This window comes from Caloenas nicobarica, chromosome 4 (genome assembly GCF_036013445.1).
Source record: "Caloenas nicobarica isolate bCalNic1 chromosome 4, bCalNic1.hap1, whole genome shotgun sequence".
NCBI lineage: Eukaryota > Metazoa > Chordata > Aves > Columbiformes > Columbidae > Caloenas > Caloenas nicobarica.
This window is the reverse complement of record NC_088248.1, coordinates 53,049,412-53,062,438: the sequence shown is the minus strand read 5'-3', so window position 1 is coordinate 53,062,438 and position 13,027 is coordinate 53,049,412. Positions and strand designations below refer to the sequence as shown.

General features: G+C 37.3%; 1 protein-coding gene across 1 annotated transcript; it reads right to left on the bottom strand.

Moving 5' to 3' along the window:
- Positions 1-4,708: 4,708 nt before the first annotated feature.
- Positions 4,709-12,710, bottom strand: GNPDA2 (glucosamine-6-phosphate deaminase 2). The gene is made up of 7 exons (XM_065633355.1): positions 12,566-12,710; positions 10,913-11,080; positions 10,506-10,603; positions 9,829-10,011; positions 9,311-9,495; positions 9,041-9,215; positions 4,709-5,669 (listed from the first exon to the last, which is right to left on the bottom strand). The coding sequence occupies exons 2-7, from the start codon at positions 11,038-11,040 to the stop codon at positions 5,611-5,613; spliced, it is 828 nt and encodes a 275-aa protein (XP_065489427.1). The 5' UTR covers positions 11,041-11,080; positions 12,566-12,710; the 3' UTR covers positions 4,709-5,610.
- Positions 12,711-13,027: the final 317 nt, after the last annotated feature.

Genomic DNA, 13,027 nt, shown 5'->3' with positions numbered 1-13,027 from the left:
GTAGATTTTTATGAAATTAAAGTTATTTGACTTAAACTGAATGTAAGTCTTCATTGTTTTCCGTTGTGTTTCATTATTTTCATACTTCTAACACTTAAAACATAATGATGTTAAATTTTATTTTTGCATTGCAAGTCTTTGCATGAGAGAACAGCAGCTATGTGGCAAAGAGTTTATAAAAATAATTGAAAGGTATGTATAGACAATGCAAAAAAAAACCCAGTTTGAACTGTTGCCACAAAAATATCAAACTATTTCCTGTTTTACTTTCTAAAGTTGCTGTTGTCAGGAAATCACATCAGGAAAAACGAATCCTATCTTTTTTTAATGTACCACACTATTTATTTTAAACTTGTTAAAGTGTGTCAGTTTACCATGAGTACAGCCTAGCTGTGCTAATCTCCAAAGAAATTATAAGGTTTTTATATATTAAAATACAAGATACTTAACTTCTCCACCAATAAGACCAATTCCAGCCTTAAAGAATTCCTTTGGCATGAAGATTTGGTTAGAACATATGTCTTAGTGTACTTGCTGATGTTTTACTTATATTGTTCACATACTAAAGTTTGTCAGTGAGTTCTCACTTGAAAGCTGTAGTTATGTGTGCTTGATATAAGTTGTTGCTTTTGCAACCGTAAACAAAACAATCATTAACACAAGTCAGTGACCATGCTAAATACTGTGGTCACAACTGCATGCCAACCTCCAAAAGCTTTGTCGTGGTTTAACCCGAGCTAGCAATACAACCATGATGGCCACTCACTCACCCCCTCTCCCAACGCCCCCCCTCCCAATAGGGGAAAGAATCAAAAGGGAAGGGAGAAACTTGGATTGAGATAAACACAGTTTAATAAAATAACAAAGTACTAATACACTACTAGTAAATATATATATAAAATAGAAATAAAGATGCTCAAGGCCATTCCCCACGAACTCCGTCCGCACTAAGCAGCCAGTCCCAGTAAGCGATACCCCAGTCCTGAACAGCTGATCAAAAAGAGAGAAAAAAGAAAGAAAAGGAAAAAGGCAGAAAGGCCCAGAGGTCTCTGCAAAACAGCAAAAGGCTGAACTAAAACTCCTGATCCAAACTCCCCTGGCTACGCCCCAGAGCAAGCAAGAGCGAGAAAGAGCGGAAGAGCTATCTGAAAGGTCCCGACTCTGCTTAAATACAAAGCATGACGCTAATGGGATGGAATACTCTTATTGATCAGTCTGGATGTCAGTCAAGCTCTGCCCCATCCCTGCCCCCTTCCTCGATGCCTCACACCTGTGGGCAGAGTGCTCAGAATGTCCTTGGCTCTCAGACCAGAGCAATTAAAAACATCAGCTCTGTGCTGGGATGTTACCTTTTGTTCTTAAACTAAGTCCAAATGAGCATGCTAGCTATGGAAAAGAAAGGTTTCTAACTGCATGAAGAAAATTAACCCATTTTCAGTCAAACCAGCACAAGCTTTTAAGCTGCTTTTATTTTTCACATCTTCAGGGACTAATTTGTGTCTTCACAGATCTTTGCTTCTTGTTACTGAATATGTTTTAGAAAACAAATTCCTAGTAATACCTGCTAAAGTACTCAATCACCAGGAAAGCCTGCTCTTAAGTTTAGACTTGTAACTATAATTTGAGATGTATTAATCATAAGCTAGTTCTTTTATTTCAACCTGAGTACAAGGATTAATTGGGAAAATCCTTGGAGGGATGGAATTGAACTGGACACCTTCAGAGGTCCCTTTCAACCTACATTACTCTCAGAGTCTATAGAAAAAGGAGGGAGGGAATTTTGATACTTCAGTGGTTTGTGGTTTGTTGTGGCTGTGTTGTGTTTTTATTGTTTGAAGCTGTTGCAGCTGTACTGAAAAAACAGAGATCTGGATGTGAATAAGATATCCCGTAACTCCAATAAAGGTACATAAGCTGCTGCTGCTACTACTGATCCTGAAGATAGGAAAGATGCTGTGGACAAAGACTCACTTTCATTAATATCATTATTAAGTTTGCAGTAATGCCATCTTAAAAGATAGCAGTTGAGAACGTACAGAGATATCGTTAGAAAGTACAGATATAGTAATATCTGCTAAGAGCAAAGGAACTAAAGCATTTTTTTTTATATTTCCCCCCCCTTTAAACAGACATAAAAGAGAGAAAGTACTGGGTCTGTACTGAGGAATAAGGCAGAGGCTAAAGGTAAGCTAGAGATTATCCAAGTAGGAAATCTTTCATAAAGTAGCTGAGTATGACACATCAAATATATTTTACCTAATTAAAGGAAAGTTACATGCATGGATAAAGCTGCCTTGGGAATGAGACTAGAACTCAGTCTTTTTGCCTTATTATATACCTCTGAAACAGAAAGAATACAAATCTGTAATCCAATTCCAAGAGGACTTGTACGTACTGTCAGTTTTGGGATGAAGGACTTTAAATTAACTCATTAGTACTGTTACTGTTAGAACAGTAAATGAAGTATTAGTTTTTGATACAAAATGACCTATCTAGTTACATCCCTCCCCTCCCCTTCCCCCCCCCCCCCCCAACTTTGCGACATACTTGAAAATCCTGCTGAGAAAAAGGAGAATAAAATGCTAAAGTAGATGTGCCAGGCTAAGTTTGAATTTACTCATTTACCCAAGAACCCATAACTTAAGACTTGCTGAACTTGGAAATGCTTGCGTTGCCATTTACATATTAACAAGGAACTGCACAGTAACAGGTAAAGCTTAATATAACTTACAGGGTTGACTTATTTTTAGTAGTTTACAAGTTCGGAATGTACTATGGAAGAACTGGCATTTCTTAAGAAAGCAATTGGAAGTATCTCAGAGACTGAAATTATAGAAACACTGTAGCAATCATTAATTTATAGGGTATAGAGTAGAACTCTACATTCATTAGATTTCATAACTTAGAAAAAAGTTTAACAATAACAGAAAGTAATTGGAGAACAACTGAAGATTCTTCATGAAAAGAGTCCCACTCAGACAAGTATTGGTACTACTGTAACAGTATTTAAACTGGCCTGTGTTTAGAGAAATTCCAATGTTTACGTGTGAGAAAAGATACTAATTCTGTGGTCTCACATGTCTTGAGAGAAGGCACTTTAGTTAATGAGCTTGGCAAGAAGAGGCAGAAGACTGAAAGGTGATCTGGAATAAAGAACAAACTAAGCTGCAAGGAAGAACAGCTTTTAGAAGTAGAGGCATATAAGACCTATGGATTTCCACTCATGCTTGAGTCTAAATTCTGTTGTTTCAACAGGATTCTCAATTTTGCCACAAGATAGATCATGATCATTTATATAAAAGCATACTTGAACGCCTTTAATAGTAACTTAAATTCAAGATTATTTTAGTCTGATGCTTTTTGTAATACATGTGTTTATTTTATAAAGTGAAGTCTTCACTGAGCTGTAAAGACTAAGAATGGCAAGCCTAACAATGCACTTTGTGTGTCATATGCTACATGTAAGTACAAAAGTTGAGTCTAAAGCCTGAAAGCCTGTTTTGTATCTGTGCTTGTTCAATCTACTGTTAAGAACTGAAACATTACACCTGCTTCCTAGCCTGCTTGAGACAGACTCTTCCATCCATTTGTAATTTCATAGAATCAGAGTCTAGGTTTGAAGGGACCTTAAAAGACCATCTGGTCCAACCCTTTAGGTGAGCCTAGATGAAACTACCTGGCACTGTGTCCAATCACGTCTTGAAAACCTCCAGGAGTGGGCCTCTACCACATTCCCAGGGAGATTGTTCTAGTGCTCCTTGCTTCTTCCATGAGAAAAGGTGTTCCCTGTGAAGATGAGCCTCTCTTCTCTTTGTAGTCACCCTTTAAATACTGGAATACTGTGATGAGGTGCTCCTAAGCCTTCATTTTTCTAGGGAGAACACTCCAGGTAGAAAAGACCTGACTGACTTCTTATGCAGCAGATTCTCCAGCTCTTTGATCAGCTTTGTGGCCTTCCCTTGGACCCTCTCCAGTCTGTCCCTATCTTTCTTGAATTGTGGACATGGTAGTCCAGGTGCAGCCTAACACCAAGTGGGATGATCACATCTCTCTCTTTGCCAGCAATGCCCCTGTGGATGCAGCCCAGGATCAAATTTGCCTTTGCTGCTGCACCTGCACACTGCTGCCTCATGTTCACCTTGCTGTGCACCAGGTCCCAGCAAGGCTGCTCCCCAGGTGCACAGCTCAGGCTCTTTGCTTATTCCACCCCAGGGATTTAGGCCAAATTCATGCTAGTGCAGCCCTTGGGCCCATAGGATCAGTATTCTCAACTATAAAGTAGGATTAATGTGGTTTGTGATAAAGACTATCCAACTATCATCCACCTCTGTTAAATTACTAGGGATTACGCTTTGTTGCACTTTTATTATTGGGTGTTACAGTTTGTTGCACTTTCTCCCAGTAAGTATGTTACACAAGGGCATGCTCCTCACCACACCCTCCCCCACTCCCAACAACAACAAAAACAACCAACACAACAAAAAACCACAACCACTTCAGTCTATATCAATAAACTCTTAACTTCCTCCTTAGGTGGATGGAGGCACAAAATTCCTAATATCTGCATGAAGCCCTGAAGTATTTATTCATGTCAATTTATATTCAGAACAAAACAATTTTGAAATGATAGATTTATATTTAAGTTTTACTTATATTCAAAGTAGGAAATAACATTCCTTGCAACAGCTCAATTTTTATAATGATACAATGAGAGGTAACTATTACAAAGTGATTAACAGTTGACTTTACATGATCATGTATTAAACTTGCAGACATTATATTCCTGTAAATTAACATAATTTCAGGCATTTAATAGTAACATCAATGGTACAACTAAACAGGTACCTCCAGAAAGGAACATTTAGATTTTTCCTTATGTATAAAGCTCAATTACCAAAAATATAAAAATCCTAAAGTAATTTGAAATACATGAAAGGAAAAAGTGCTATGGCAGAAGTTTAATATTTTTATCTGTGGAATAAGTTATAACTTTCAAGAATTTGGTGCATTTTTAGGCACTGTTTTTGTATTTTTATTTGCCTGAATTGTACAGCAGGACTTGAGATGCCCAAAAACTGTTTAAGATAAATTTAAGGCAACCAAGTGCAGAAGCTCAGTGTACATTAGATATATGTAAACAGAACATTTCATAGTAGAAATTCTACAACTATTACAAGTCCATACTATTGACAAAGGCCAAACCATTCTGCCTAGCAACACAAATGCAAAATGCAGTTACACTAATCAAGCCAAAAACTACACATTCCTGGAAATAAAATACCATTTTCTTTAACACAAGCCAGGTGCATTACATTGCTGTGCTAAAAGTGCTCTGCTTTTCCCCCCTACGTAACATGCAGTCTCTCACAGGTTTGTTCCGTTCCATTTAGCTATGTACCAGCCAACAAGAGAGCTCCCAAAGTTAAAGCAAAATGCACAACACAGCAAAGATGGAATGTGAATGTACAGATATTGGACCTTTTTAAAAAAAATACAGTACCTAGGATTCCTCATTCTAAACAGTTTTCAGCATATTGCATAGCAGTGAACTCATCTGCTACCTAAAACTGTTGTTGTTGACCCACATGGAGTTCCTCTTCGATTCTTCTTTCAGTTTTCTTTCATACTGTACAGTGGGTCCACAAGCTTATTGTGCACATGCATTAAACCTTGGGGGGAAAGCAACAATGCCAGCTTTACATTAGTTATACTTTGTCAACATCTCTTTCTAGCCACATTTTTATTTGGAGTTTGCCTCAAAGTATACTTTTAAAATTGTTCACTGAAGAGACTAACAATAGCTATTTAAAATAGTTTAAAATAAGAAGTCAAAGACAGCATCTATATTGTTGCATCACCTGAATACTATTGACATGTTCAGTGTTAGGGCAGCAGGGATGAGTTAACAGACCCATCAAAAAGCAGATCTGGAATACTTCCAAATGATTTGAATACATGAGATCCACCCATGTTTCCTTCGTATTAAAAACTGCATTACAGCAACATAAAATTTCCTCATACCACAGTTTCTCGTAAAAATCAGATGTACACATACTAATACTTTTACAGCTTGAATTACAATGTTCTAGTATTGTGGTATTACTGTCTTTGTAATTAATATTGTATGTGTGGTCCCGGGCAGGCAAAACCAAACTCAAAGTATCCAGACTGTTAATGCAGATTCAGAACTCCAGTAATTGACCTGTTTTCTATTCTAGCTGGGCTTTTTTTGGTCACATATACAAATCATCCATAGCTGTGATTAGGGAAGTTGTTGGGTTTTTTCCTATTCAGATACATTAATTTTGGAAAGTGCTAAAGAGAAGAGCAATTAAAAAAAAAAAAGGTGCTACTTTCTGTACTTAGTTACAATTTAGTAATACTGTTACCTATATCTAGGCATGTATGACAGTCAGTCACTGGTATGTTCTTAACCTCATTCCACCTTAAGGACTAATAACAGTAACTGATGTGTGTTCACCGTCTGCAAAGTCCGTTTTAGCACCAAGCTAAAGATTTAATTTCTAAAATTACACATTTAAGTAATATGCAACCTTAACAGTAGATAAATTTTCTTAAAAACCACAAAAGAAGTCTGACAGTAGTGCACATTTTAGTGGTTATCTATGGCAAAGAATATTCAAATACCTTTGCTATATGATGGATCTGATGGCAAACCTAGTGTCACTGTTTAGTTATTCAAATTTCATGTTGCTGGAATCTCATGCCATTACTGTAGGTGACCATAAGACATTTTATGCAGCATCGATTTCTAATCAGTGATTATTTTAAATGCAGATGTTACTATTTTCTTCTCCACCTGGTGTCACAGCCATACCAAACTACCAAAACACCTATAACTGACTCAAGAATCCAGCTCATTCTGTCTCTAGAGGTAATGATGTCACTTCAGATATTTTTGCAAAAAAACCCCCTCAAACCTTAGAAGGCAAAATAACCGAAGAAAAGAGTTTCTTAGATTTCATGAAGGTTAACTATTAGGATGATGTACATAGGAAAGATCAAGTTAATACTTTTCAGGCATTTAACAGTAAGCATGAAAATATTAAGTGTACAGCTGCATGCACTACTAAAACTAGAACCATGTCTTGAACTTTAAAGCATTCTATTTCCTAGTGTTCTTCTCTTCTAAAAAAGGGAAATATAATCGCCCCCTTCCTAGAGGCACAAAAAATGCTTACTAAGTATTGCCTCTGCCATATGTAATGAAGGATATTTAAATCCTGTTAGTGAAATTGTTTCAGGAAATAGAAACAAAAGCTTTTTTTAAAGGTATGCAGAGTCCTTACTTGATAGATGCCAAAACAATTATTTCAAAAGGAAAGTCTCACTGTATGTTCTAGTATGCTCTAGATTTCTGCATACAGTTTTAAGAGCATGCACCAGTATGGAAAAACTATCCTGAATTAACTAATTCATAAATTCAAAAGTAATTTTCTACTTCATTCTGCAAGAAAGTTAGCTTTCCCTTTTCCAATAAGAATATTTACATACACTTGATAATTTTACCTTCTGATAGTTTTTTCAGAAAGTTGGAAAAAAGTGGAGAGTTATTCTAGTTACCAGCCAGTGTGGTACTTGATTATCGAAAGTATTTGAAGTTTCTTGTAGTACCTTGAGACTTTTAAATGGTGAAAAAAATCGCAGTAAATAGCTGCCATAATTAGCAGTCATTAAGAACTACCTAGCTTACTAAGAAGTCTAACCTGAAGATCAAGATCCAGAAATAATTCCAAATCTGACCCACACTGATTTCTCCACCATCTTAAAAGCGGTAAATCTGACTGATTTAAGAATAGGTAAAATTAAGCAAGTTTAAGGTAAACAAACTTTTAAAGAATTCTATTGCTCTGTATTACAGGGTAATTAAATACAGTGTGACACAACAGCACACATTCATATACTGTAGCCCTTGATTTTTTAAAGCAACATTCAGTGTCATTCATACCTAGTAATTCTGCATTAGGTTTATATATTTCCCAAGCAAAGCTTTTGTTTATATGAAATACAGGATTGAAGTTTAAAATTTACCCAAGCAGTTAAGTAAGTTTGTCTTTGAAAACAACAATAAGTACTATCTAGCAGTGTGATACAAGTGAAGACTAACACACTCCACCCCCCCAGTACATAGCAGAGAACAGCATGCTGAAAGAATCCAAAATTAACAAGTTGGCCACAAATTATATCAGGATAAAAATCACATTAATGCCAGAATTGCAATCTAATACATATATGGACACTGGTGATATAAAGGTCTAAATAATAACTTATGAAATTACAATCTTGATCTCAGATGCCTCAACTATCATAAGTATCCATGCTAGTGAGAAAGGTGACGGATTTACACAATTACATTTGCTGCGCCAATATAGTTAGGAGAAAACTACTTTTCTCAGCTTCTACAGTCTTAGTGAAACAGAAGTCACAACTGGGAACCCTCAATGACTACCAAAAATCCCAGCCTACTTTAGGCTTGCCTCAATATACCTACTGCAAATATGAAAAGCACAGTAAAAGGCTGCAATGTATTAAGTCAGTATAGATTGTTATGCCAATCACACTGTACAACAAATGTCCTCAGGTGGTTTCAAAGTCTGTATCACACATTTCGAGCTTACTAGACAGCACATTATAGCACATAGCAAAAGCAGCATGAAAATATATCAGGATTAATAAATGCATGAAGTTTTCTTTAAATGAAACTTTCCAGTGTATTTAAGACAAGTATTCTGGAGCACCAGACTGCTTCTCTTTTAGATATAGATAAAGATTACTAAACTATCATTTCAAATTGGAAGCAAATGAAATATTTTTCCAAAGCAAATTTGTCAGGAATGTAAGAAACACAAGTTATGCCTCCTAGCACTTTTCCATTCACAAGAAATAAGTTAACAGTAAGTATTTTGAATATATAACATTATACATTAGCTACTGTAAAATGTTGAAAGGCTCAGACTTAAATGAATCTAATTTATTTTTTTTATTTTTAAATATGTTTAACCTCCGATTCAGTGCTCACCTTTAAAGTACTTCACAGTTTTAACTCTTAGTTCTAAAGTAGCATCTTCATCACACACAAAGATAGTACGAGGGTGTTGCTGGAAAGCAGAAACTGTCCACATGTGATTGACTCCTTCTTCAATTGCTTTGTACAGTGCAAAAGCCTTATGTGCACCTGTTATAAGAATCATCACCTGCAGAAAAAAAAATTCTTTACTTTCAGTCCCAGTATCAGTACCAACTAGTCTTGAAAACAGACACATGCAACTAGAACTAAATGAGTTCTTACTTCTCTAGCATCCATCACTGTACCCACACCAACTGTTAGCGCCATAGTTGGTACTTTAGACAAGTCTCCATCAAAGTATTTAGCATTTGCCAAAATGGTGTCCATTGCTAAAGTCTTTAATCTTGTTCTTGAAGACAAACTTGATCCGGGTTCATTGAATGCAATGTGGCCATCTGGACCAATGCCTTTTCAAAGTTAAAAAAAGTAAATCATTCCAGACCTGTGAGTCAACAAATATCCTTAAACATTGTAAATGAATAAAGAAGTTTTAGGACTCATTCTTTCCTTTTGGTTCCCAGTTTTCAATAAAAAGCATTCAAAACTTACTTGAAATTAAGTTACTAGAAACTTGGACACCAACCATTCTCTTTTGGTATTCATACAGATTCTTTGTTAGTCACAGAACTTTCTTAAATCATAAGTGAAAAAAAAAAAGGGGGTTAAACCAAGATATGAAAACAGTGATTAAACAGTGTATTTGTTGTAATCACGGCCAACCATAGAGCATTTCCTCATACCTCCAACAAACAGATCAATCCCCCCTGCTTCTTCAATTTTCTTTTCAAATGCATCACATTCCGCCTGTAAGTCTGGAGCATTCCCATCAAGGATATGAGCATTATTTGGATCTATGTCAATGTGCTTAAAGAAGTTATTCCACATATAGGAATGATAGCTCTCTGGATGATTTCTGGGAAGCCCTGAAATAATTTAGAGTGAAATTAACATTTTACAAGATTTAACCAAACAGGCTTAATTCTAGTCTATGTGTCACCAATGTAGGGCATGCAAGACAAACTTAAGAAGTCAGATAAAGCAATATTTGAAATCACAGTGAGAAGAAAAATTTCCTGTTGGCATGCACAAGGCGAATGGTTTAATATTTACAAGTGTAAAGTCTTTAAAAGAAATGCAGTCACAATACTATGTGACAAAATACTTTCTACAGAAATACTGTAAAGTAATTCACAAGCACTGAATTTAACCCAGGATCCACCTGGACTAGTTTATTATTTGCATTTTTGCAGATAAAGGAATAGAGAAAAATGCTTAAGATGAACTCACGGACATAAGTCAAACTTAGAAGTACAAACATACTAGACTGATCTTGTGCTTTGTCCAGTATTTAACAGTTTTAATAAAGGAAGAAAAAAATTGAAGTATAGTGTGTTCTCAAACAATTAGCACATCTTACCTACATATTCATCCATGTTGAAAGTCTTTACATATTTGAAAGAGAGATCTCCATTTCTGTGATATTCTATCAGCTTTTTGTAGCATCCCAAAGGTGTACTTCCTGTTAAATATAAGTTTTTCTACTGTTCTATTTATCTGCATAACCTTTTCAGTGTATTTAAATCTCTTCATAGTCAGATATTGCTACAATGCTTTTCAACATAAAAGAAATGTTATTTCTCATTTAGTATTTCTGAGCTTCTCAAACTTTACCACAACTTTTTACACAAATCAAATCCATATTTAAATAGAAATATGTTGGAATATTACAAAAAATACATTTGAGCTCTTTTAAATACTGTATCTGTTAGCAAGGATATAAACATAGTTCTAGGTTTAATCATTTACATAGGCTTTAAGTAAGACTTGCCTGTTGGTAGACCAAGTGTGAAGTATCTTCCTTGACTTGGCTTGAATTGGATAATACGATTACAGATGTATTTTGCTGCCCATTCACTAGCCTGGTCATAATCTTCAAGAATTACTAGCCTCATTATGGCTGTGAGGAACTTGTATGATAAAATAAACTCAAACCTGGAGAAAATGTCAGAGTTTTAAAAATAAGCACCCCATGAATAGTTGTAAAATGTTTAGATTAGAGAGGAGATAAAAAATAGCCTTTTATATTGGTGAAGTATTACACTAAATAACATATTTTACTTGCATAAGCATATTGCACTCTTGCACTCCTAGTTCAAGCTGGACTGCGGGACAATCAAAAGAAAAGCTACAGAATCCAAGTGATTACAAACAAAATATTTATTAAAATTCACAAACTAATTTAAAGTAACTTGTAGGAAAAAACTACAACAAAGAAAGAACAAGCCATTTTGAATTTCAATCTTTTAATTAGTTATTATTGTTAGAAAAGAGGAAATACTCTGCTTTAAATAAAAACAAACAAATAAGTAAACAAATATTGAAATTAACTCCGGTTTCTCAGGAGCATCTGATTGCCTGAAATTTGAAAAACAAGGCCCAGAATTACCCCATTATTCCATCTTCAAAATAGATAATTGAAAGTAAACAATTTAAACTCCTTTCACTCCTGTTCTAGCCCCATAACAATGCTTCAGCAAGTTTATTAATCTGCAAAAATAGGATAATGCATTAGAGAGAATTTGAAATCTCTACAATTCAAAGACAAAATACCTATGAGATCTCATTTTTTTATTTTCAACATAAGTTTAAACAGAAGTCAGTCACTCTTTAAAGGCTCCAATTTTGACTGCAAGTATATCAACCATTAAGATGAATAGTTAGAAAACAAGCTTGGCTGTTAAAAGTACATGAGCATCTCCTGCATTTACATAAAACTAATTTTTCCATGAGTTTCTGCTTAAGTCAGGTAATTATCCGAAAGACTGAGGCTCTTTAGCCAGTTCACAGTGCATTACTCTTCTCTTCCCAAGTCTGAGCGTTCTTGGCATTAGCCAGAAAACAACCTGTCAGAAGCAAAGGCCAATTAAGTGCCAAACGACCACTAGCATACACTGCTCTTAGTTAACCCAAAATGAGATACCAGTTTTAGCAGAAATAAGAAACAAACTACAATTGTGTTGAACAGGGTGATATCTGTACCTCCCACCCAACAAGGAAGGAAACAAACACCACGTTCTGCTGACTCTGCTGCTTCCTCTCCCGGACAGTGAACTCGTGACAAGTCCAACTTACCCTTGCAGGGGAAACGCTATGGCACAAGTCCGGAAAAACTGAACGCATTTCCTCGAGGAGAAGAGAGACAGAGACCCCGCGGCTTTAGGGCAGCACCGTAAAGCTTTAATAACTTCACCCCCAGAACACGGTGATGCCAACGGGCACCACAGCGACCGCGAAACTTTGGCTGAGGCTACTTTTTAGAGTGGGGCTGGCGAGTCTACGTTGTCAGAGGAAGAGCCCTACTGCCGAACCGCCTCCACCCCCCGCCCGGGGCCCTACGGCACCGCCGCACCCGCTGGGCTGGCAGCAGGGCCCAGCCTCACCCCGCCAACCAGCGCGACGCTGCCCGGCCCCACTCACCCCCAGGAGACCCCCACGGCGGTCACCAACAGCACCAGGGCTGGCAAGCCAGTGCGGAAGGAGGACAGACCCAGGACAGGACCAGCACCCGGCAGAGCGCCCCACAGCACTCGCTCCTCCGCTGCTAACAGTACCCGGAAGCACCTGGCGAGGACCGGAAATAGCCTCCCGGGGGGCGGTGCCACGCATGCGCGGGGCAGCGGCCTCGTAAAGGCGGGTTTGGGGCAGCCGGGTGTTGTTGTGGGAGGGGGGTTTGTGTGTGTGTGTTGCTGCTTGTTGTTGGGGTAGGGCACGAGTGACGGAGGTGTTGAGCCTCGGAGGAGAGTCTATGAAGCAGCTAGCAGGGTGGGTAGGGGCGGCTGCAGAGGTACCGATCTGTTTTATAGGCTGGAGTAGCGTGTCTATGTGAGGCCTTTTCTCAGAGCCCCACTACGGCGAAAGTAGGTGGCACAGTGAGATTTT